This window comes from Eschrichtius robustus, chromosome 3, assembly GCF_028021215.1.
Source record: "Eschrichtius robustus isolate mEscRob2 chromosome 3, mEscRob2.pri, whole genome shotgun sequence".
Classification (NCBI taxonomy): Eukaryota; Metazoa; Chordata; class Mammalia; order Artiodactyla; family Eschrichtiidae; genus Eschrichtius; species Eschrichtius robustus.
Window position 1 is genome coordinate 55,665,795 of NC_090826.1, and position 26,261 is coordinate 55,692,055.

Genomic DNA, 26,261 nt, shown 5'->3' on the forward strand with positions numbered 1-26,261 from the left:
TATTTTTTTTTTTAACCCTAAAAACTTGCAGAAATAATTTTAACCAGCATTTATTCATTAAAATTATACTGTGAATCTGAGCCCAGAGAGCCATTCATTGTTCACTGAGATGTGAGTTAATGATTATTGCTGAGAATCATGGCATGTCATGCTGGAGCCATTACAGCAGGGTTGTTACCATGGTATTCGCTATGCATGACAGGCACCCTGGCTGTGAGAGCCTGAAAGACGATACAGTGAGGAGGACCTGGGAGACATTTGTGTAATCATATTAGCATCACATTTATTCCAGAAAGGCTAACTGCTCGGTTTCACGTCTTAATGTCCACATTTAAGCTCACCACTCTCAAGATTGGTTTTCTCTATTTAAATTTTCATCTTAAACTATTCATCCCTTCAATACTTGGCCTCGCCTCCTGCAACAAGTTTTAGAGATATGTTTATAACATTTTTCTTAACAATTTAAGTCAAATTTCACCAGCAAATATAATTTTCTTGAAGCATCCATTTCATACGGCAGAAAGACCTAGCATTAGTAGCTTCTCAAAAGTCTAGCAATCGATACTTCAGTAAGATTCTAGCACAATAGTAGAGTGGAAATTTTAGGATCACCAAGGTTTATATAATCTAACCCGGTTTTCCACTTTATAGGTAAGGGAAAATAGACCTAGGGAGGCTTACTGCCTTCGTCAGGCATATAGCTGATTTATACAGAGCTAGTTTATACAGAGTTGCAATTTGACATTATTGGCTTTTGTGATAAATTTTGATTTATAGTTTCTGCACTTAATGAATCATCACTTTAAATAAAAGAGTAAACCAGAACTGAACTTATAAAAATTCTCTCTATTTGGATATGGCATAAATGAACATTTCATTTGAAAACCATCCAACACAGACTCCCAGTAGCATATTTTGAAATGTCGAGAACCAGTCTTCGGGACTTCCTTGGTCGTCCAGTGGTTAAGACTCCGTGCTCCCAGTGCAGGGGGCCCGGGTTCCATCCCTGGTCAGGGAACTAGAGCACACATGCCTCAACAAAGATCCCACGTGCCACCACTAACATCCGGCGCAGCCAAATGAATAAAATAAATATTAAAAAAAATAGAAAACTAGTCTTCAACTCAGAATGCAACATTGCAACTGTGCTTTAAACCCGAACAGTTGTTTTTCATTAAGCTATTTTTATATAAATTATTTTTGTGAACAAGTATTTCTCCATCTCATTCCATAATATTGCTCTGTGCAAGTGCTATAGCGGTCGTAAAATTGAATAAAACAGCCCCTCAGAGGATTTTATAATTTTACAAAGGAGATATGACAAATGGGAAACTTTCATTTAAGGTCAAGTGTCATTTGAAGGATCAAAGGCGATCCAGTTCATTTGGTTCCTAAAGTTGTCACAGATCCTTGGGATGGTAACTGGCTTCTAAATGGACTAGATTTTTTTCTTTCTGAGAAGGCTTAGGAAAAGTTGAGGGAAGTGGGTGCATGGCTCTGAGCATGTGGAATATAAACATTCTTAAAGCACCTATTTCATCATGTCACTCCCCAGCTAAAAATCCTTCTAACAGCTCTTTATTTCTTGGCAAATACACATTTATTCATTTACTCATTCAAAAAAATGTTTACTCAGTGCCTACCATATGTGTAAACTCCAACTCCTCTTCCTGGCTTGAAAAACCTACACAGTCTAGCACCATCATTTCTATTCCATTGAGTTCAGTTTTATTTCCAAAAGCTTCCCTTATGCAACTGACTTTGTACCATGATCACTGACTGCGGAGTCTGTCTCTAGATTGTGGGCTTTGCTATGAAAGAAGCAATCTCCTTATCTTTGAACACCCCATTTCCAAGTATACAGGCCAGTGCTTAGTAAGTCCTTTTTAAGGGTTTTCTTGAGGCCAAAGAATCTAGAATGTAGGGTCCACGTGGGCAGGGATTTTGTTACGCTCTTTTTTGTATCTTTAGTGTCTAGAACAGTGCCTGGCCCCAAATATTGAATACTTAGTACATTGTGTTTAGTACTATGTGACAAACCCTCTCTGTGAATGCTCTGAAATGCTCTCACTTAAGCTCTTTCTCTTTTTTTTCCTATTTAAATCTGACCTCAAATTCAAGCCCAAGCCCATCTCTTCAGAGTCCTGCTCCCCAGCCCCCCACGAACTCTGGCAGCACATTGGGTCTGTGCCAAACATCCTGAGTTCATCCGGAGCCTGCATCGCACTGTTCCCTGTTCATCCTTACTTCTTAATCTTTCATTTCTTCTCCCTACTAGAGAATGAGCTCCTTAAGAATATGGAGCCATATTTTACATGGTTTCTGACTCTATCAGAAAGGACGTGATTGATTAACTTGAGTTATTAATTAAACATTGTCATTTAGGTCTGGAAGGTTAAGCATTTCAGGGTTTCCAGTTCCCTTTGTCCTTAATGGATGGATTCCCGAGGACCTGAGCATTTGTGTGGGTTTGCGCACACACAGAACACTGAATATTGAAGGCTTATATACTTGAAGTGCCTTCCTCCAAGAATAAATGCATGGCCATTTAACTACCCCGCCTTTTTATTTTTTTTTCTTCAAGGTGAAATTTAAAAAGCCTTAATGGAGATCTGGGGTGTAGGGAGTGAGGAAATTAAGAGTTAGGAGAGTGGAAGTAGGGGAGTGGAAATCTGGCCCCATCTGCAAAGCGTTTGGGCAAGTCAGCTTTCCATTTCTGAGAGGTTTCCATGTGCATTGTCATGAATATTATAGTCAAGTTACATTGGCTAACAGGCTGAGTCTTTCCAACATGTGGAACTGATTTACTTGCCTTTTCCCCTCTTACCCCCTTTGAAAGCCCAAACACAACAACAACAACAAAAATTCAGTAACCCTTCAGAAGCTTTATTGCATTTAGGGAAGTGTTTCCATCTTGTTATGCCTGTCTTTGTTCTCTCGGTCCCTATTTACTCACTGGCTCTCCTGGTTTAAATGCTACAACAGGAAATCAAGGGATCAAGACTAGAAACTTTGCTTGCTGAGATTATTGCTTTAGATTTTCCCTGCTAAATCAAACTGTAGGCTGTTCCTTTTTCCCTGTAATTTCTTTTGAGGGATAGAGAGGGCCAAAACTGGCAACCCTTTGTAAAGGTGACCCTTGTCACCGATTTGTGACTCTCCCACAAGCTTTCTTGCTTGCTATTCAGAGCTCATGTTGGTTTGAAGGGTAAGTTAAATACCATCAGACTAAGGAATTCATAATTTGAGTTCTTTTGCAAACTTGAAGTATCCAAGGGGCTGTGTGTGTATATACTTAGAGCCTGAAGAGGACAGGGAAGGAAAAACAGAGGTGAGGGGGGAAGACTCTATTAATAGATTGTTGAGAAAAGGGGAAGTTTTTTTTTTTTTTATCTTAAAGAGAAAGGATACTTTTTTCCCTTTTTTGCTAGCTGGTTGAGTAATCAACCAAACTGAAGGTCTGTATGACTTAATGCCTAGATTAATGGATACACACACGCTTATTTATGCTTACTCTGTACCATGCAATGTGCTGAGGAATCATGGCATGGACCAGTTGTCAAAGAATTTACAACAAAGTTAGAAACTAGAAATCCAGAAGAGTGGAAGGAAATAAACTGTAAACTGGTTTTTACTGAGTGGTCAGACGGTAGATTTTTTTTCCCTCTTCTTCCTTTACATATTTTCAAATTTTCTACAGTGAACATATTATTTTAACTGTAGTATAGACTGTCTTTGCTGCAGAAGTTCAGAGAAGGGAGAGATTACCTTTGGGAGGTTGTTAGGGATGAGGTCGGACTTGAGTTGGTAAATATTGATACAGGTATTTTTGGCCCCCCGTACCTCCAACTATCATAGAATAGCTATCATTAAGAGGATATTCTTACGAGATGAACAATAATGGAATAGAATAATAATAGAATAACCCTCAAGACTGTTCGAATAACTATCATAATGGTATGTGAAATACATTCATAATGTTTTTAGTGCAGTCTACATAAATTTATCTTCACATTTATGAGGTTAAGATATGTGAAGTACCTAGTGCTAGACAGATAGTAAGCACTATACAAGCAATAGTTATTATCGTTTGTTATATATAGCAACCGTAAAACAAAATAAGGAAGTCTGTTGGGGCAGGACATGTGTGCCCAGGGTACCATTTGCACAAGGTCATCTATTGTGTACTGATTCGTTTTGTTTTAAATTCCCAATCTAGGCCTCTTCCTCTACCATGATTTTCAGTACCTAAGCATTTCCCTTTGTCATGAAACTGGAATAACCCTGTTTCTTGCAAGTCACTGTGGTATTCAAGATCAAATATCTATAGTGAGGATCAAGCATGAGCCCCTACATTTACTTTTTCCTCTGTAAGCTCTCAAGGTGGTGATCTAGTACAAATGGTTCTCTGTAGAGTTTATTGTAACTGAATGTATGTCTTTTTTTTCCCTAGTGTGTCAACTCTTTGAAAAATGTTTGTCATTACGCATCATAAAGGAAATTCATGCTCCATCTTGAGATTGGGGGGTGGGGAGGAAAGAACATATGTTCTGGATTCATTATTCATAGGCAAGCCCTGTTACTATTTTGGTCACTTTCTAGATTTTACCTAAGTTTTCTCTATTAAGATGATGATTACATAGAGGATGATACGTAAACTTTGGAGTAAAGGCAAAGTTTGCACCCAGAGTTGGCCACTTAATTACAATGTTCTACATTTGGGCAAACCAAACTTCTAAGACCTCAGTTTTCTCACCTGTAAAATGATGACATAGTAGCTAACTACTGTGAAGCGTTGTTATGAGTATTAAGTGAGGTAATGTGTTGCAGAGCACCCAAATCCATTCTGTGCCCTTGTTAATATACACGGTAACACTGTTATGTATAATGTACCCCCCTTACACACATATAATTAGAACAATATTTGTGTATTAAAATGCTCATTTTAAAATATGAACAATAACAAAAATCATTGTAAACATTTTTATTAGCTGCACAGTATATTTTTGATTGGATGAAGTATAATTAATCGGTCCCCTATTGGACAGTTAGGTTATTATTATTATTTTTTTTAGTGGTAACATTTTCAATACTCTTGGTAAACTATTTTCTTGAACTACCTGTATCCAGATGAACAAATTTAGAGATTTTGTTTTTTAATGATGGAGATTTATGGCACCAGGTTTGTGATCTCAGAATGCAGATGATGAAGCCTCCTTAGAGAATGTCATTTTTCTGGACCTTCCATATGTTCAACAGTGTGAGGTTAAATAGTCTGGTAAAAATCGGACAATGTCTACTCTGGGCAGAGAGATCCCTTTATAACCTAGTAAAAGCTTATTCATGGGGTATGCGTAGGGCAGAATAGAGTTATGCATATGTTTTCTTCCCTGAAACACTTAAATTAAGTTGCCATTAATTCCCTGTCCAGTGATTGTTGGAGTTTGTTTTAATGACAGCACGGTTAATGTTGGTCAACATCTTGAGATAACAGTGGTGATCTATATTTTCCTCCCCTTTGGCCACAATTCCTAGAACGGTAGGAAGAGATCCAGAGAGGAATGAAGCTGTTAGTGAACTGTCAGCCAAATTGGCTTGTGACAGAGACCTGTAAACGTCAAGAGAATAAGCTTTTGAATAAAAATTCAGTCCTGCATTTTCTTAGCAAAGATCAGGGAGGGAGTCCAACAGAATCTTATTAGGCATTTATTTCTCCTCTGTGGTTTTGTGCTATACCATTCATTTAAACATCTAGTTAAAATTTGGCAGAGCTGTTGGAGGAGTGAAGGTGGAGCCAACTGTCAGGATTGACCATCTTATTAAACACTCATGTAATTGTTCCTGTTCCAGTTAAGTGGAATTCTCTTGCCATCTGTTAAGCAGGCTCAATTAATAGAGAGATTTGGGAGGGAAAGGTGGTGGGTAGGGAGGTTGGGTCAATGGAGTGAGGACTTGGGGACAGGGGAGTTGCAGCCCTTAAGAGGTGAGGGAAAGTAGCTCCCCCTCCACCTATACACACACACATGCTTGCACACACACACACACACACACACACACAGAGCAGGATGTCTTTTTTTCTTTTCTTGCGGGAGAGGTAAGGGAACTGTATTCAAGTGTAATGTGGCTCTTTAATTTCCTTTTTTGAGGAGGAGGGGGAAGGCAGCGCTTAGGGAATAAAAGAACAGAATATGCAGAGAGGAGATTTGATTAAATTGTGTTATATAAGTTTAGAGCATCCAGGTTGGATGAGACTCAGATAAAGACAACTCTTTTCTTGCTGAAATTCAGGTTAGTACAGTACCATTGATGGGAAGCTGAAGAACTAAGTCATGTTATATCCTTAGAGTTTGAGGGAGTAATTAATATGTAGCCTCAGGGAAGGCTCAGGAGACCTTATCTGTACATTGCTAGGTGACTCTCCAGTATTGGTACAGTCTAATTTCATCTGGTTGCAGGTTGGGGTGTAGAATTTTTTTTTAAGTATTTATAATAGCCCAGTTAATAGATTATTGTCCTTTTTAAAACTGTATAAATGATTTTTAAAATATACAAAAACATTTGTCTAGGGTATATTTTAAAGAGACTGCCTAGAATGTGTGTTTAAAGTAGATTTACTGAAGGATAGCATACATATAGCACAGTGCACAGTCGTAAATGTACAGCTGGATGAGTTCTCACAAAAGTGAACACATCCCTGTAACCAGCACCTAGATCAAGAGACAGAACATTTCAGCATCCCGAAAGTAGGCTTCATGCCCTATTCAGTTGACTCTCCCACAAAATGTAACCACTATCTTGGCTTGTAATAGGCTAGGTTAGTTTTGCCTGTTTTTGAACTTGATATAAATGGAATTAACATTCTTTGTGTCCTGGTGTCTGGCTTCTTTCACTCAGTAATATGTTTATAGGAGTCATCATGTTGATGCATGTTGCAATTGTGTGTTCATTTTCATCTCACCCGAATATTCGACTGTGTGAATTCACACAGTTTGTCTATTCTGTTGCTGATAGGCATTTGGATAATTTCCAGTTTGGGGCTATTATGAGTAGTGCTGCTATGAACATTCTTAAGATTTCTTTTGATAAACACGAACACATTTCTGCTAGGTATATACCAGGATGAGAACTGCTGGGTCATAGAATATGCATATAATTAACTTTAGAAGATACCGCCAGTTTTCCAAGGTATGTGTTTTAATGAGGGAAAGGTCAGTTTTGTCTTTAGATCAGAGTACTTAGTTGCCTTGAGCTTAAGATCAAGGCATCTTGTTGTTCTTGTATTCTTTTGATTATGGAAATTAATATGACTGACAAAGAGGAGTCAGTGAACTATTTCTCCTTAAAATGACTTGTAAAAACCCCTCACCTATTTTAATGATGTTTTCACTATACAACAAAGTGTATTTTTACTTCTAGTATTTGACAAGAATGAGAAGAGTAATGGGCAAGAACAAGCAATATGTTTGCCTTTACTTCCAGGGATTTGTACACCGAGGAGATTGACTTCAAACTCCCTCCAGATTGTGCTCCAATTAAGAGTTCAAATGTCTGGAATTCCTTTGGTCCTCGAGGGAATTTGAGTAAGGGAAAGTGACAACTTGGAAATAGAATGTGGAATGCCCACCCCACCCACCTATATCCTAACCCTGTTACTGTGAGTAAAGCATCAGAGAAGACAAACAATCTGACCTTTTGGGATTGCCCTTCGTGTCGTGTTTTAAGAAAACTTTTTTCCATTTCCACTTTTCAAGTCCTCTAACAACCAAAAAACTCTTGCAGTCACGAAAATATCAGCTAGGTGTATCATTTGGAATTCCTGGCTCTCAAATTAAAACTAAAATGCCCAGAAAACTCTGTATTCTATTCCTTTCACAGTTTTACGTAGCAATAGAAAGTAATAAAAGATAAAATCTTTGTCTGGGACTCTTACTAATTATGCTTGACATTGGTCATATGTATATAAAGTTATACCAGCACATTGTATCTTGCTTAAAATAAAATTGATAGAAAAAGACCCCAATCTTCACTTTTTTTCTGCATGCTGATATTAGGATTTCTAGATTATCCTGAACGAAAAGGTGATGTGAATAAATTTAATAGTTTTGCTAGAAGCAATGCCTGTTTTTAACTCACGACCTAGGTTTAGACCTCAACACTTGAATTTTTTACCTGTGATGCGTTTTCTAACTTCTGAGCTGTAGTTTTTAATCTGTAAAATTGGTTTCAGATCGCTGTCTCCCACATCGGGTTGTTGTAGGGATCAAATGAGATCATCTATGTGAAATTGTAAACTATGAAAGTACTAAGCCTAATAAGCCTTTGAGAACTGGGCTTGGCAGGCCCTGCATTTTAAGAAAGATTATTACTGTCCATTAATCTAGAGCATAATGGAATATCACTCTATACCTTGAGATCTTGGGCACACACTAAGCCTGAACTTTTAACCTTGCACCAGACGTGGCTGGCTGACCTGTTCATTTGTGAGTTACTTGTCTAAGTTCTACTGGCCTTTCACTAACACCCTTCCCCGCTGGGGGGAGAGGGGCAAAAAGTTGTTTGCTTGGTGATAGCTCCAAACTATTATTCTAGCAGGCCACCTTTCATTTCTGGGGTGGTAAGAGGGTTGTATAAAATATATAAGTAGTCTGTAAGATCACTACTGCTCATATCTGTAACTTCTTTCTTTTAAAATTTTCTATTACCCACCTAATTTTTATTAGGTGTTGAGAATATAGAAACACTTATAAGCCATAAAAGGCTCTAATAAAAGTGTTGGCCATCATGATTGATAGTAATTGTTAAGAAAATGAATGAGTAAAACAGGGGCTGGACACGGCCTGGCAAACACTTCCTGGCTTATATTCCTTATTACTACTGAGGAATTCACCTTTCTTTTAACAACAAAGAAGAGGGAAGGATCTGAGGTTCCTCATTAGGTGTGGCCCTTGGTAGTTGTTTTGAGCGAAGTGGATCTGGTTTGCTTCCCAGAACATGGGTTACTCCATCAGTCACCTCTTGGGGGAACACCTCCCAGTATAGGACAGATAATGTATCAACTGAAATATCGCTGCCAGAAATGAAATAAGAAATTGACCACACTCATCAAGATATGGAGACACTACATGAATTATGTTAGTTTTTAATAAACGTGCACTCTTGGTACTGAGCAGGTTGTGAAAATCAAATTATATAAAAATAGAGAATATGGTGTGGGAGTATAGGTGGCAGTGACATTGACACAGCCTCTAAAAGCATCGTTGTCTTGTTAACTACGGTGTTCACCAGAAAACTGGGGCTGGAGGTCTGCAGATTTATAATTCCTTCTCCAAAATGATGTCTGTTTTAGGATTCAGAATCCTGATGCACCTTGATGATGAAACACCCCCAGTGAAATCTAAAGCAGAACCCTATTATCAGATGCATTAGTACATCTGCATCAAAAAGAATAAATACTCACACTAAGTGGTTTAATAAAGACTATAAATACACATCAGTTCAAGTTAGGATTAACTGCCAATAAGTTCAGGTCGTGTCATATTTTGCTAGCAAATGTGTTATGCAAAACTTTTGATTTTCAGAGCCTTTTGAATTTTAGAATTACACATGAGGGATTGTTGATCTGCATTATGTTTGGGTGTTAGCCCCTAACAGGAGTGTTTTTCATATGTGTCAAGCTACCAGGTAGCAAATGCTTATGAGACAATAGGGTTAGTAACACCATAACCGGAGTCACACTGCCTGGGTTCAAATTCCAGCCTTGCCAAGTGACTTTGGGTAAATTACCTAATTTCCCAGGGTCTTCGTTTTTCATCTTTGGAGCTGCAGGAATTTTGTTATTACATAAGATATGCATATGAGATACAATGTGAATTGCATTAGGCACTCAATAAAATATGCTTCTGTTTCCTCATATATCCTTATATAATGGGGATAATAATAGTGCCTGTCACAAAGGTGTTTTATGAGACTGAAATAGGTATATAGGTGTAACATGCCTTAGAATAGTGTCTGCCCCGCAGTAAACATTTAATAACTAGTCGCCAGTATCATTATCACCATTACTAAAAATCTGTACCTTTCCTATCAGCAAGTCATTTTCAGGAAAGAAAACGACAGTAAGCATCTGTTGACTGAATGAGTGGTGCATTGAAAAATTATGATAATTTGTAATTAGAATTTTCCAGACTGTAATTCCGTCCCATTCCATCTCCATCCTTCCCAAGTGTGTTTGCTTCCCTTCCCCCAGCAACATCCCCCCACCCCGCCCCTCCCCCAGCCCCAGCGCCTTGAATTTCCTTCATTCGCACAGCACTTGATGAACTTGGCACTTGTCTTCCTCATCACCACCATGCAGGTGTGTTAGGCTGTCTGGGAAGCTGTCCCAGATGCTGACAAACCCTTGTGAGTAGGATACAAAGGAACACGGGAAATTTTGGCTGACATCTCCAGGTCTGACTCCTTACTCAACTGGAGAGTTCCAGAGGTATCTTTAAAGTTTTAGGATAAATGACGAGGCTGCTCTTCCTTTTTTTTTTCCCCCAGTCCCTAACAGATACGTTTCTTGGGTTCTCATTTTTTTTTTTTTTTTTTTTTTTCGGTTTGTTACAGGGTAATCTCTTGTGATTGGTCAGTAATGGTGGGGTTTGGTAAAGTCATAAGTCTGCAAGATGTTGTAAATGCAGGCAATGTCTGCAGGAATGGGTACCAGCGAGGCAGAGACCAGCGGGAAGAATGTGTGTGCTTGTGTGCCACAGTTTGGACTGATGTCTTGGCATGGCCGTCTTATTTCCTGGCATGTAAGGACTGGATTCTCTCTTAAGGCCACACATATTTGGCAAGCCCTGTTATTTTACTCTTTTGAGGGGCTGCTTGGGTAATGAAGGTGATAGACAATATTGGGTAGGTACCGGTTGGACAGGGACATGAGGGAATATGGAAAGAATCTTTTTTAAAGGGCTTGATTACATAAGACTGTAGTGTCTGTAAACAATTACAGCATTCAGGGAGTGCAGGATTTAAATGAGAAACACAACTTTGTCAGATTATACCAGTCGGATAAAATGGCATGGGCTCCGGAAATCTATAATTAAATGTATTTTTGAAAATGAAAAATATAGCGTAACATCTGGTTTATTTCACTATAGAAGTGCATGGGTATTGCTTACATAAGTGTGATTGACTTTGGCTGATATTTGGATTTCTCTGTGTAAAATAACTTTTAATTAAATTTTTCTGCTTGATTCTATTTGTGCTGTAAACAGCTTATTCACATACACATTCATATAGAAAATGGCTGCCTTATTTAGAAAATCTAATGTTTGTTCATTTTCTTTTCCTTGCAGCGGATATTCAACTCCTTTGTTTACACTGAGAAAATCTCAAATGGTGAAAGTGAAGTACAGCAGGTAAGAGGTGATTTAGCACTTGACATTCTCTGTCTTTGTCTTGTTTTGGATGTGACTTTATTACTCTTTCCAATCTCCACGTGAGGCTGTCTGTTGTTTTCTGTGTATGATTTCATATACATCTTAAGCAAAATGGTGACAACCTCCCACTTCATGTTCTTATAAGCAGTTGAAATAATGGTTATATAGATGGCTTTCTGCTATTCATGTTATACTTTGAAAATATTTAGTGCCTTGTTATTGTTTTGGAAATTCCTAAACGACTCAAATTTTAAAATATTAGAAATTATTTCATCTGCTATAGGAAAAAGTGTCCATGCTTTGGAATCAGACAAACCCCAGGTCAAATTCTGGTTTTCCTACTTACTTCATGACTCCCAGGAAGCAATTTAGCCTTTTGAGCTACAGTTTCTTACTCTTAAATCAGAGGGACATAATATCTGCATGATGGGGTTGTGAGAATTAAATGAAGTAATGTCAAATTAACTGAGAATAAGTGAAATGCTTTAGGTGGAAGGCCTGACGTAGAAGCAGCTCAGTGGATATTGGCTTCTTTTGTTCTTTTATTTTTCTTTCCTCTTCTTGTATTCTTCCATTGCTGCTTTTCTCCCATCTTCTCAATGCTCTGTGAGGTCAAAAAGTTCTGAGGCCAGATTCTATTCACTTTATTTATAGCTGGCTTCTAATGGACTGCTTCCTAAATTAAAACATAGTGTTGGTGAACTTGGTCATAAATAATTGATCTGTGCTTGAAAAGAAGGGTGGTAAAGAGGATTCTGGGTTTTAATTTCAGTTAATCCACCAACTTCATTACACCATGTGACCACCAACTGGTAATTTGAAGCTAGGTTGGAAACTTAAGTAAAAAACAGGACCAAGCTAAAAACCAGAGTGTAGCAGAGTGCTTCCACAGAATAAAAAGATAACTATAGGAAAATACATAATAATTTAAACTCTCTGGGCCTTTATCTTATTCATGGAAAACAGCTTGACTTGATCTGAACTTCAGAAGTGCTATGCAAGAGGACAAAGTTTTGCAAGTATCACTAAAGTGAAGTTATTTATAGGATATTTATTTATAATAAATTACTGTAATTTGATCTTGAAGTTCAGCGTCTCTTATTTATAGACATTAAAGATCTTTATTGGTTTCTGCAGGTTAAATTTAGAGGACATAAGCCATTAAGCATGTACCCTTTTTCTTAGCTTTAGATATTTTAAAAACTAATGACCTGAATTGTAGTGAATGTGGTTTGCTATATCAAATCTTACCTTCATAATTCCTGTCTTATTTTTATTCCAGCACACTGGAAAGTGCTTTAGGGTCATGAAATTTAAAAGGGTTTTTATAGGGGAAGGTTTCTACACAAAGCATGTTCAAGGAAACTTTTTGGGAGACCAAAGGCCATTTGATAACAGTTTAAAGAAACTGATCCAGGGATATCAGTTTTACTGCTTTTCTTGAGTAACAGATAAAAGTTCTTCCTTCACTGGTTTTTAAACATGAAAGTTGTTTTGTTTTCTTGGAGTGATGTTCTTGCTTTTTTCTTTTTATCTAGCTGTGAACAAGTTGGGAAGCCTTCCATAATAATTTTTAAAAATTATTAGCAGCTGATTTAGCACACATAGAACACTGGTGATTTCAGTATATTATCACATTGATTTTTTCCATATAACCCTGAAGGAAAGATACTATCCTTATTACAGATGAGGTAGGTGAAACTCCAAAAGATAGCATAAGTTAGCTATAGCCTCATGACTAATACATAAAAGAGCTGGTTTTCAGAGTAAGTTTACACTAAGTTATATTATCCGTATTTTTATTTTAACAGTTTATTTTTAAAATCTATATTTTCATACAAAACAGCAGTCTCTGCTAAACTGTCTTTGGCTGAATAAGTCAGATGAAGGAGAGTCACCACATCGTCAGTTCTGCCTTCTCTCTTTGATTATCAAAAAGTTCTCTCTTATATTGACTAGGAATGTGCTTTTTAACTTTTCTCTAATTTCTCCAGCCTCTTTAGAAGAACCCTGGACAAAATAGATCTTATGCCTCTTTTGCATCCAGTATTTGGAGATAATTATCATATCATTATCATTTAGCCTAAAATTTAAAATACCCAGATCGTGGATAATTTCTTCTTCTATGACAAGATTTCCAGGCCCTTTCAGTCCTCTGGTCACTCTAACAACAACAATAATAATAAAAGCTTATATTTACATATTTACCGAGTATTTGCTCTCCCTTCAATATTGTGATTCTCTTGTGGCTTGAATTGGACTAGAGTTATTCCCATTCTAAAGTGACAAAACAGAGAACTCCTCACATCTTCTTGACTTGATTAATAACTACCCAGGAACTCTGGGCCCTGTGATCCTGGACAGTACCCAGGATGAAATCTTTAGGGAAATGCTTACCTCTTAGGTTTCCTGTTCTATCCCCCATCACAGTCATTCACACTTTCATATATATTATCTCCTTGAAACTTCAGAATAACTCTGTAAGGTAGGTGGAGTTACTATTACTAACCAAGTTCAGAAAGGTCAAGGATCCTAGATAATTAGTAATTGAGCTGACTTTTTAAAAATTGTGAAATATATCAAACATGTAAAGAGTATATAAAACATATACGAGTAGAATAAAGAAATACTATATTAAAATGAACATCTCAACCTACTACGCATATAAAGAAATAAAGCATTACCGGTACTTCAGAAAGCCCCCGTGTGACCTTCCCAGGTGGTACCTCCCTTCCTCTCCCAGAGATAAGTCTATCCTGAATTTTTTGTTAGCCATTCCTTTGCTTGTGTGTGTCTGTGTGTGTATGTGTGTTTGAGATATATATATATATATATCTGCAAATTCATTATTTGACTGTTTTTGTTCTTTATATACATCTTAAGTGTATTATTCATGTATCTTGCTATTTTACTGAGCATTATATTCCTTAAAATCACCTATGTTGATATCTGTAACTAAGGTGCCTTTATTTCCAATTCTGTGGTATTCCATTAAATGCAGTTTATGTATCCATTTTTCTGTTGGTGATGTTTGGGTTGTTTCTAGTGTCGTAATTTTTGTTGCTGTTGTTCATATCTCCTGGTGCAGAGTTCAGGTGGAATAATTCTTTGAATTGCCCGAACATTATTATCCCTCACCTCTGCCAATTAAATGCTAGTGTGTGTGTATCTATACATGTTCCAAGTGCCCTAGGTGAGGAGACGGACTGTTTAGCTCAGGTGGAGAATCCCTTCTCTAGAGTAGAATTGCTGGGTACCGGAGTGCTCAATGTGACTGGATAATGCAAAACTGCTTCCACAGTTGTTGCCATGGGTTACCTTCCTACAGACGGAGTACTGGAAATGTGCTGCTCTGTACCGTCTTCAATACTTGGTGTTACCGAGTTTTAATCTTTTCCCAGTTTGGGGTGTCTGAAATTATATCTAATGGGTTTAATTTGTTTTACTCTGATTACTAATGAGGTTGAAATGACTTTTTACGTGTTTATGGTTCATTTTTGTATGTTTGTTGTTTTGTTGTGTCAAATGTCTGCTAATGTCTTTTGTCCATTTTTAAAATTGAGTTGTCTCTTTATTTTAGAAGTTTAAATATTCCACACATGTTCTATATCAGCTCTGTCCAAAAGAGACTTCTGTGTTGATGGAGATGTTTCATATTGGTGCTAATCAAGCAGCCGCTAGCCACATGTGGCTACTGAGCACTTGAAATGTAGCTAGAGCTACTGAGTAATTAAATTTTAAATTTCATTTAATTTAATTTTAATAAAGTAGCCCCATATGGCCAGTGGTTACCATATTAGATTCCCTTACAGGTTTATGTTTCATAAATATAAATGTTCTCCCAATGTGTGGCTTTTCTTTTCACTTCCTTTATGATATCTTTTAAAGAATTGAAGTTTTAATTTTAATAGTCAGGTTTTTTTAAACCAATCTTTTCCTTCAAAAGTAGTCATCTCGGACCTCCTTGCTGGTCCAGTGGTTAAGACTTCGCCTTCCAACGCAGGGGGTGCGGGTTCAATCCCTGGTCAGGGAGCTAAGATCTCCACATGCCTCACGGCCAAAAAATCAAAACATGAAACAGAAGCAATATTGTGACAAATTCAATAAAGACTTTAAAAATGGCCCACATCAAAAAAAAATCTTTAAAAAAAAAATAAATATAAATAGTCATCTCTATGGGACAGGTTTCATAAAGCAAAGAGATTTACTGATATTGAAAGAGCTTAATGTTTGTTTTAACTGAATTAAACTTTTGCTTTCTTGTCTCAAGCTAAATATTTTATAGTATTTTATTAATAAGTTAAACAAAGAAAAAACTTTTCCTCTTTGGTCTCTGATTATTGTGTGTTGTTAAATTCTGCCCAAAGACATAAAGATTTTCTCCTTTATTGTCTTCTAAAACTTTTGCCTTTCTCATTTAAGACTTTTATCCACCTGGAATTGATTTTAGTGTTGGATGTGAAGCAGGTATTCAATTTCTTTTTCCTCTGCCCCATATGTATTTCTAAGTGTTCTTATACTATCTGTTGAACAATTTGTCTTTTTTTTTTTCATCTGTTTTCAGTCATTAGTCAAGTTTCCACGTATGTGTGAGTTTGATTTGGTTCTGTTGGTGTATTTATCTGTCACTGTGCCAGTACCACGTATTCAGAAGGGTAACACTGTCCCCTTCATTTCTTTTTTTTTTTTTTTTTTTTTTTTTTTTTTTTTGCCTTTTAAAATTAGTGGACTTTATTTTTAGAGCAGTTTTAGGTTTACAGAAAAATTGACCAGAAAGTACACAGAGTTCCCATATACCTCCTCTGCTTCCTCACAGTTTCCCCTATTAGGAAAAAAATTGCATTAGTGTGGTACACTTGTTATACTTAATGAACCAATATTTATACATTATTATTAAAACTAAAGTTAATAGCTTACATTAGAGTACACTCTTTGTTCTGTACAGTTCTGCGGATTTAGACAAGTGTATAATGTCATGTATCCACTATTATGTTATCAAACAGAACAGTTTCACCTCCTTAAAAACCTCCTGTGCTTCATTTGTTTAGTCTTCCTTCCTTTCCTCTCTTTGAGCCCCTGGCAACCACTGATCTTTTTACTGTTTCCATAGTTTTGCCATTTACAGAATTGCATTTAAGTTTTTAATTTCATAAAAACTTTCATATGCTAAAAATTACAGTTTTGAAACACAAAATGTAGCCCATTTCTTCCCTGGAATAATACAGTACATAGCATTTTCAGGTTGACTTATTTTCCTTTGCAATATGCATTTACAGTCCCTCCATGTCTTTTCAAGTCTCGCTACCTTATTGCTTTTAATGGCTGAATAATATTCCGTTGTATGTATGTAGGTCAGCTTGTTTATTCATTTGTACATTAAGGGACGTCTTGGTTGCTTCTAGATTTTAGCAATTATGAATAATGCTGCTATAAGTTGTGTGCAGATTTTTGTGTGGACATAAGTTTTCAATCCACTTGAGCAAATACCAAGGAGTGCAATTGCCAGGTATTATGGTGAAGTATCAATATAGTGCAAGGAACTGCCAAACTGTCTTAAAAAGTGGCTGTACCATTTTGCATTCCTACCAGCAGTGAATGAGAGTTACTGTTACTCCACATCCCCTTCAGCATTTGGTGTTGTCAATGTTCTGGATTTTAGCCGTTCTAATAGGTGTGTTGTAGTATCTTATTTTTGTTTTAACTTGCAATTCCTTTCTTTTTTTTTTTTTTAACATCTTTCTTGGAGTATAATTGCTTTACAATGGTGTGTTACTTTCTGCTTTATAACAAAGTGAATCAGCTATACATATACATATATCCCCATATCTCCTCCCTCTTGCGTCTCCCTCCCACCCTCCCTATCCCACCCCTCTAGGTGGTTACAAAAAACCGAGCTGATCTCCCTGTGCTGTGTGGCTGCTTCCCACTAGCTATCTATTTTACATTTGGTAGTGTATATATGTCCATGCCACTCTCTCTCATTTATTTTTCTTGAGAGCATCTGTGGCTCTTTGCTATTATATAAGAATTTTTTTAAAAACCGATATTTTTCTGTTACTGTTAAGTCCTATGTATTTATTTTATATCTAATTATCTTCTTAAGCTATTATATTAGTCCTAATAATTTACCTATAGATTCCTTTGGGTTTTCTATGTAAGTAATCATATATGCAAATAAGGTAGATTTGATTCTTTCTTTCTAATTCTTATATTTTTTATTTCTTTTCTGTGTCCTGCTACACTGGCCTCCAGAAAAGTATTGTATATGTATGGTAATAGTGGCCACCTATGATATGTATTATTTTTATTGTTTAGTTTCAGGTGTATTTTATCATTTCTTCTTCGATCTATTAGTTATTTAAAACTATGTTCTAAAATTTCCAGGTATCTGTAGAGTCTTTCTAATTTTCTAGCCGTCCCTTCTGTTTTCCTCATTGTATTGAGAGCATAGTTCTTTGGGTTATAGTTTTATGTAGTACCTCCTATCAGATTTCCCACCTTGGCCAAGCCCTAAGGTTTCTCTCTTATCCATGTTGTGCTGTGCTATCATCAAAGTGGAAGCTCAAGGTCTCCAGATTATGGGCCAGTTCTCAGGGTAAAAAGCAGGGTCTGGCACTGGCTTATTTCCCACATTTCTGGTTCTCACCTTGTCTGGGGACTTAAGTGCCCCTAAAGGTGGTTTCCATTTTCATCCAGGGCACTAACCTCTTAACAATTAGAAGAACAATTACAACTGCTTCTAAAGATTTGTTTGATAAGCCAAAAGCAGATTAGTTATTCAAAGTAGATTATTGACCTATGTCCTCTTAATTATAGCTCACAATCTTTAGTTGGAAAGGAACCACTTCTTTATGCTTGTTTTTGTATATTTCGTAGTATCTGGAATACTGACTTGCATTTTCTATCCATCATTTCTCCTTTGGGGTAATGAAAACTAGAGCCCCAAGGGTTCTTGCCCTCCCTCTTTACTATCAAAGCTTATTGAGAGTTGGATCTGACTTATGCATACTATGTAATTAGGCAGTAAATCTAACGTGTTAATATCTTTCTGGTTAGGGGAGCAATATAATTAAAACTAATAAAAAACATTTTGTGATTCTTGACTCTTACCACAAAACTCTCTATGGTATATAGACTTTTCCTTGCTTTTTCTCATTATTTCTTTTAAATTAACCTTCAGAGTGTGGTTCTAAATTGCCCAACAATGTGTTTTAAATTTTTAATTAGTTCATTATGTAGTTTTGCTGCCAAAAAACTATGGCAACAGCCTCGGGAAAATAAATATCCCATGCACACATTCTTGAGTGGATCACCTCCCATAGACTCCATTTTTGAATACTTTAAGAAATTAAGTTGTGTGAGCACATAAGGGCATTATATGAAATTGAACCTGCATCAAGAAAAATAAATTTTTGATCAAGTGCCCTAGAAGATAGCAAAATGTGGTCCATAAAATACAAAGCAGTGAAGAAAAGAACCAAAGGAGGAAAAGCTTCTTGGGGCGCTTGATTGAATCACTAAAAAAATCAAAGCTACTTTGGACATGTTTCAAGAGTTTGCTCTAACTTTTTTTTCAAGTGCTCTAGTAATTATTTATGTTAACAATTTATTCAAGGATATGGCAAGCATTATCTTCATAATAATTGCAGTATTTCGTAAACTATTGTTTGTTGGCAGTGGCTGATTTTAGAAGACTTCAGAATTCTTTTGAAATGGGCAAATTGGTAGGAGAACTGCATATTCATAGAGGAGAGATGCACCTGACATTGGGCCAAGGGCATTCCTCTAAGTCTCCCTCTTTCTTCTGTGGTATCAGTTTTCTTTCTTCAGAATTACATCCATTAGCATGGAAACATGCTGTTCTATCTTAAACACACAAGAAAAAAAACTCTTCTCTTGACGCCACCTCCCTCTCCAACTACTGCCCCGTTTCTTTCTCCCTCTTTGAGGCACAGCCCCATCACAAGAGGTGTCTATACTCACTAGATCCAGTTCTCCCATTCTCTCTAAAACCTTCTCTGGCCTTACCAGTCCCACGACACCGCTCTCTTCAAGGTCACTGGTGACCTTCACTTTGCTAAATCCACAGTCCTCGTTGTATTTCACTAACATTAGTACTGAACAGTTGATCCCTTCCTTTTTCCTTCATATGTTGATACTTTCCTGACTTGGGCCTGCAGGATACCACACTTGCCTCCTTGCTGTTTCTTGGCAGATTCCTGCCTTAGGGCCTTTGCACTGGTTCTGTTCAACATGTATCCCCATGAGCCTTCGCTTCCTTCAAGTCTGTCCTCAAGTGTCACCTTCTGAAAGAGGTGACCACCATATTTATAACTACAGCCCACGCTGCTCCCCAAACTCCTGATTTTCTCTTACTCTTTCTTTTTCCTTTTTCACTTATCACTTTTTGGTTTTAGGGTACTGACTTTATAAAACTAGTGTGGAAATTCCTCAAGAGTATAAGTTTGGTGTATTCCTTCCTTTGATGTTAGGTAGAATTCACCAGAGCACCATCTGGACCTGGAGTTTTCTTTGAGGGCAGGCTTTTGATCATCCAGTTTCTTTAATAGCTATAGGTTTGGGTGTTTTCTGGGGTTGGGGTTTTCTTTTTTTTTCTTTTTCCTTTTGTTTTTCTTCAGATTTTCTCTTATTTTGTGTCAATTTTAGTAAGTTGGTTTTTTTCCAAGAAATTTGTCCGTTTCACCTCAGTTGTCATATTTGTTGGCATAAAAGTATTCATAATATTTTTATTATCCTTTTAATATCTGTAGGCTAGAAGAACAATAGAGAACAATCAATCAAATGAAATACTGGTTCTTTTAAAAAAAATCAGTAAAATGGATAAACTAAGTGACAGAGAATGAGAGAATGAATGGGAAAGCAAATTAGTGATAAGCAATTTTTTTAAAACTTGAACTTAGCTTTTTGTTTGTTTTCTATTTCATGGATTTATGCTTTTTGTTATTTCCTTCCTTATATTTCAGGTTAGTTTTGCTCTTTTTCCTGCTTCTTAAATTGGAACTTTAGTTCATTGATTTTACATCTTTCTTTTTGTCATATAGAAGAATTTACAGCCATAAACTTTCCTCTAAGAACTGCTTTAGTTATACCCCACAAAGTTGAACATCATATATTTTTATTATCATTCAGTTTTTAAATATTTCCTAATTTCCCCTGTGATTTCTTCTTTGACCCATGGATTACCTTGAAGTATGTTATCCACTTTCAAAACATTTGGGGTCTTCTTAGGTATCTTATTGTTACTGATTTCTAATTTAATTCCATTGTGGTCAGAGAACAGACTCTTTATGATTTCCAATCCTTCTTAATTTATTGAAACATTGGTTTTATGACCCAGTATATAGGATCTATCTTGGGTGAAGATACCATGTGAACTTGAAAAGAATGTGTATTCTCCGGTTGTTGGTTGTTATGTTCTTTATATATCCATTAGGTTAAGCTGGTTGATAGTTCAGATCATTTGTTTTATGGCTGATTTTTAATTTGTCTAATTTTATCATCTGTAGAGAGGAGTGTTAATATCCTCAGCTACAATGGTGGAATTGTATATTTTTCCCTTTAATTCTGTGCATTTTTACCTTATGTATTCTGAAGCTCCATTATGGGCCATGTACACATTTAAGATTGTTAGGTCTTGATGAGTTATAAATTGTGACATTTTGAAATATCATTGTTTATCTCTGGTGAAAGTGCTCTTTCCTTAAAGTCTATTTTACCTGATATTAACATAGTTACTCCAACCTTTATATGCTTCCTATTTTTGCACGGTGTGTCTTTTCACAAGCATTAACTTTCAGTGTCTCTATTGCTAAAAGTGTGTATCTTGTAGATGGAAAATACTTGAGATTTTCTTTCTTTCTTTTTCTTTCTTTCTTTCTTTCTTCTTTCTTTTTTAGCTATTCTGATAATTTCTGTCTTTTAATGGGGAGTATTTAGTCAATTAATGTTTAGTTTGATTGTTGGATTTAGGTCAACTATTTTTTTTTTCCATTTTCCCATCTGTTTTTTATTTTTTACTTCCCTACCTTATTTTGGATTTTTGAATATTTTTTGACTTTTATTTTACTTTTTAGCTATATTTCTTTACATATTTTAAGTGTATGCTCTAGAAATTACAGTATACATCCTTAATTTATTACAGTCTATTTGGAGTTAAAAAATCTATCACTTCATGTATACTCTAAAACCCTCACAACCTTATAGGTTCATTTTCCCACTACTATCCTTTATACTAGAGTCATCATATTATTACATCTACAAATATTACAGACTGCACAAGGGAGTGTTATTGCTTTGGCTTTAAACTGTCATAAGAATTTAATAAATGAAGGAAAAGAAAAGAAAAATAAATCTCATCTATTTATCATTTCCGATGCTCTTCATTTATTTCTAAGGATACCAACTGATATTAAGCCTGAAGAGTTCCTATAATATTTACTTATAGTACAGATTTCCTGGTGACGAATTGTGTTAGTGTTTCATGATATTTTGTACTCAGAAAATGTCACTATTTTGTCTTTTCTCTTAAAAGATGTTTCTGCTTGAGATTGAATTCTGGATTGACAGTTTTTTTATCTTTTAGCACTTTAGTAATGTTCCACTGTGTACTGGACTCCATAGTCTCTGATGAGAAGTCAACGTAAGTTGTTATTACTCTGTATTGGCATACCCCCGTCTCCACCCCATGGCTGCTTTTAGGATTTTTCTCTATATATCTTTAGTTTTCAGCAATTTGACTATGGCTGCCTAGACATAGCAGTCTTCATATTTCTCCTGCTTGGTGTTTGTTGAGCTTTCTGAATCTGTAAGTTATATCTTTCATCAAATTTGGGGACCTTTTGACCATTATTTCTTCAAATAGTTTTTTTACTTCATTCTGTGTGCACCTTCTGGGACTCCAGTTATACGTATGCTAAATCTTTTGATATTTTACTATAAATTCCTGAGATGATACCTCCTTCTATTATTCTTTTAATTTTTCCCTCTCTGACCTTCAGATTAGATAATTTTTACTGATTTTTAACTTCACTTCTTTTATCTCTGTTCTGCTGTTGACCTCTCCAAATATATTTAAAATTTTTCAGATGTATTTTTAAGTTCTAGGATTTTCACTTGTTTCTTTTTAATAGATCTTGTTTTTCTCTGCTGAGACTTTTTCTCTTTCCATTCATTACAAGCATATTTTCCTTTGAATCCTTGAACATAGTTATAATAGCTGTTTTAGAATCCTGTTTTAGAATCCTGATTCTAACATCTACAAACGTTTGAAGTTAATCTCTGTGATTGTCTTTTTTTCTTGAGAATTGGCCACACTTTTTCTTTATATGTCAAAAAATTGGGGTTGTGTCCTGAAGATTGTGAAAAACTCTGGATTCTATTATAGTCCTATGAGGAGTGTTGATTTTGTTTGTTTTAGCAGGCAATTAACTTGGACACAAACTGCTAATTTGTCTCTTTGTCAACAGCTCAAATCTCAGCTCAGTTGTTTATCCTTAGATGTAGCTTACCCCACACATGTATAGTACAAGAATCTAAGAATTTTTCTGCCCCCAAAGGTATTTCAAAACACTCTAGCATTTAAAATATATTATGGTACAAATCTAGTTTTTCTTAATTATTTTTGTGAATTGTTACTTGACACTGACAATTCTGCCTGAAAGATTTAAAGTTTAATGTTTCATTCCACCAAATGCATTCACTGGGACATAGTAAAGGAGAAGCATATTGGTTTTATAAGAAATTGATACTGAGCAGGTGCTAATACTCTAAATTATTCTTTTATCTGAGTATGAACTCAAGGTCTCAGTCATGAGGAATTCAGATCAGTTCAAAGCAATAGATTATGATCCATCTGAAAAGCAAGAAGTAGATTTTGCACAAAATAATATCCTTTTATTCATAGGAGAAGAAAAGATACTCAGTAGCAGAACAATTTACATGTGGCCTAAAAACATTAAAGAGCTCTTTCTTCAAAGAGATTGTGAATAGAAAACCAGTTTTAAAGAGATGGCACTTTATGTGCTAAAATGTAAATAATCAGTCCTAACTAGCATGATGTTTTAGAATTTTAAATCTGGAAAGGACCTCAGAGACCATGGGTACAAGACCAGAAACGTTAGAAAACTTTTCTCCCCCTTCCTTTTTTTTTTTTTTTTCTTTGACAGCTCCCTTGTAGCTTGGGATAGAGAACAAGAGCTTCATCTTTTGATTTGAAAAACTTGAGTTCCAGGGAGGACTCTGTCATTTACTCTTTTGTTTGATTTTTGGCATGATATTTAACTTTTCAGTGTCTACATCAATTTTATCTATAAAATGGGGATAAGAGTCTGTCTTGCAAGGTTGTTTAAAAGATTATATTGTTGGCTCAGAGTGGGCTTTCAGTATTTTGTATTCTGTTTTCTGAATACAAAAGATGATAGTGTATGAATATAAGAGTACACTAGTGAGAAGATTGCTGTTCTTAGTCTGCTGTTTAATCCTCTAAGGTAAGGCCCAGAAGGAAAGATCTATAAACTTTAGAAGGAGAATTTCCAAGAGAGGATGATAACAGAAAGACCCTGGCAGGGACTAGTGGGGGCTGTAAATAAAAGTCATGGCAGTTGAGAAATGTGAGACTGGATGTAGGATTTATGTTGGCTTTGCATTTGTATTAGTTCTGTATCCCTACTACCAGAAACTCTCCACTCTAGAAGAGTTTGGTTATGTTGTTGAACTGTGCACTGGACCACAGAAGGAAAAGCACCAGTGGTTAGACAAACAGAAGGGGTGTGGAAGAACTGAGCAATTGGGAATCTTGTCTTTTGAATTCTGGCTCCCTGTGCCTGGCACGAGGTAGGCATTTAGTAAATATTTGCTTAAAAAATGACTGGAGTTACTCTTATACCTCAATATTCATATTTCCAGAATCTAGACTTGTTTTGGGGTTGCCCTGCCAAGTGTAATGTAGTGTGGTGGTACCCTGAAGGCTCTCATTTTGTTTACAATTACCTACTGAAATATGTTCAAGGCTCAGACTTGTTCAAACTAGAGGAATCCTGGAAGCAGTATGGATTCCTTTCTTTCTTTGCCCCCAACCTTTCCCCCATCTTTCTGCAGGGGATTTGTTTAGGCTGAGTCCTGGTTTAGTTCAACCCCTCACCCTAATCTATTCTTGGCTCTGAGTTTATTGTGAGTATTTATTAAATGTTCGTTGAATGAGTGAACCAAAGGCACTAAATCTCTAGGAAGGCAAAAGAAAAGTTGAGGTGTATTGAAGCCACCCAGATGGGGAATTTATAGTGAATCAACTAAGGACCAGAGCAAATAGATGACTGTTCTTTCAAACCAGAGCCCCAGCAAGTTTAGCTGGTTAGTGTTTAGGTTTCCTTTATTGGAAATCAATCTAGGTCTGTTTCAGTTCTTACTGTTCTTGGTCTGTCTCCAAAAGAGAAGTTATTTTTCATCTTAGAAATCTTCTTCCTGGGCTACCTATCAAATCATTGGATGCCTTGTTAATAAGATGGAATGGTCATCTGTCATTTTGGAAAGATAGTATGAGAAGGGATTCCATAGTTGTCATATTTATGTGGTTCTTTATCTATTTCCTTAATGTTTCCATGTATATTTTCTCATTTTTATCTGCTTAATGACATTGTAAAAAGTGCAGGTATTATTATCCCATTTTCCATGAGAATACCGTATCTCAGAGGGGTCATTGTAAGTGGTTCAAGGCCTCAGAGAACTAGTAAAGTGGCAGAGACAAAATTTTTAATTCTAGTTTTGTGCTTTCTTTGTTTAAATTATCTTGGCTATGATAATAATCATTTATTGAATATGTATTATTAATCAAGCACTGTCCTTAAATCTTTTCTCATAGAGCCACATGGCCTGTTCCCTTACATCCTTTCAGTGTTAGTTAAGTGTTACCTCTCACTGAGACCCTCGTTGACCACCCATTTATAAATGTTATTAATTGTACCCACCTTTACTTCTTACCTCTTTCTTGCTTTATTTATCTCCTTATAGTTTATCACCTAGGACTTCCATATGCATTTTTTAAATTGTGTATCTTTTTAAATAGAATATAAGCTCTATGAGGATAGAGATTTTTGTCCATTTCAGTCCTTGATGTACCCTCAGTACCATGAAAAAGTATCTCAATGTAGTAGATGGTAGGTACTCAGTAATTTTTTTTTTAATTAATTAATTTATTTATTTATTTTTGGCTGTGTTGGGTCTTCGTTTCTGTGCGAGGGCTTTCTCTAGTTGCCGCGAGCGGGGGCCACTCTTCATCGCGGTGCGCGGGCCTCTCACTATCGCGGCCTCTCGTTGCGGAGCACAGGCTCCAGATGCGCAGGCTCAGTAGCTGTGGCTCACGGGCCCAGTTGCTCCGCGGCATGTGGGATCTTCCGAGACCAGGGCTCGAACCCGCGTCCCCTGCATTGGCAGGCAGATTCTCAACCACTGCGCCACCAGGGAAGCCCACTCAGTAATTATTTACTGCATGAATTCATAATCCTCAAAAAAAGCTGGAAAAGTTTCACTGACAAGGAAAATTAAACCAAAGAAATATCTTGTATAATGGCACCCAACTGAAAGGTTAAGAGAAGCCAGTTTGGGATTCAAGTGATTTAAATTCAATGCTCTACTATATATTTTCAAAATTTTGTTTCCAAAGGTACTGCAGAGAGGTACTGCAGAGACTGTTACAGAACATAAGGGTCCAGGTTCTTTGTTTTTCCTCTCCATTCCCTCCTGCAGCAATTTACTTTACTTGTTTGATATATTGAAGTTTAGTATGAAGTTTAGTATGAAGTTTTGTGTTTTTTAATGGTC

General features: G+C 36.3%; 1 protein-coding gene across 1 annotated transcript in view; it reads left to right on the forward strand.

The window, feature by feature from the left end:
- Positions 1-26,261, forward strand: part of CACHD1 (cache domain containing 1) — a 209,110-nt gene that overhangs the window by 70,795 nt on the left and 112,054 nt on the right. The window contains exon 2 of the mRNA XM_068540044.1: positions 11,343-11,405. Coding sequence (XP_068396145.1) covers positions 11,343-11,405 — 63 coding nt within the window. The remainder of the gene's footprint in view (positions 1-11,342; positions 11,406-26,261) is intronic.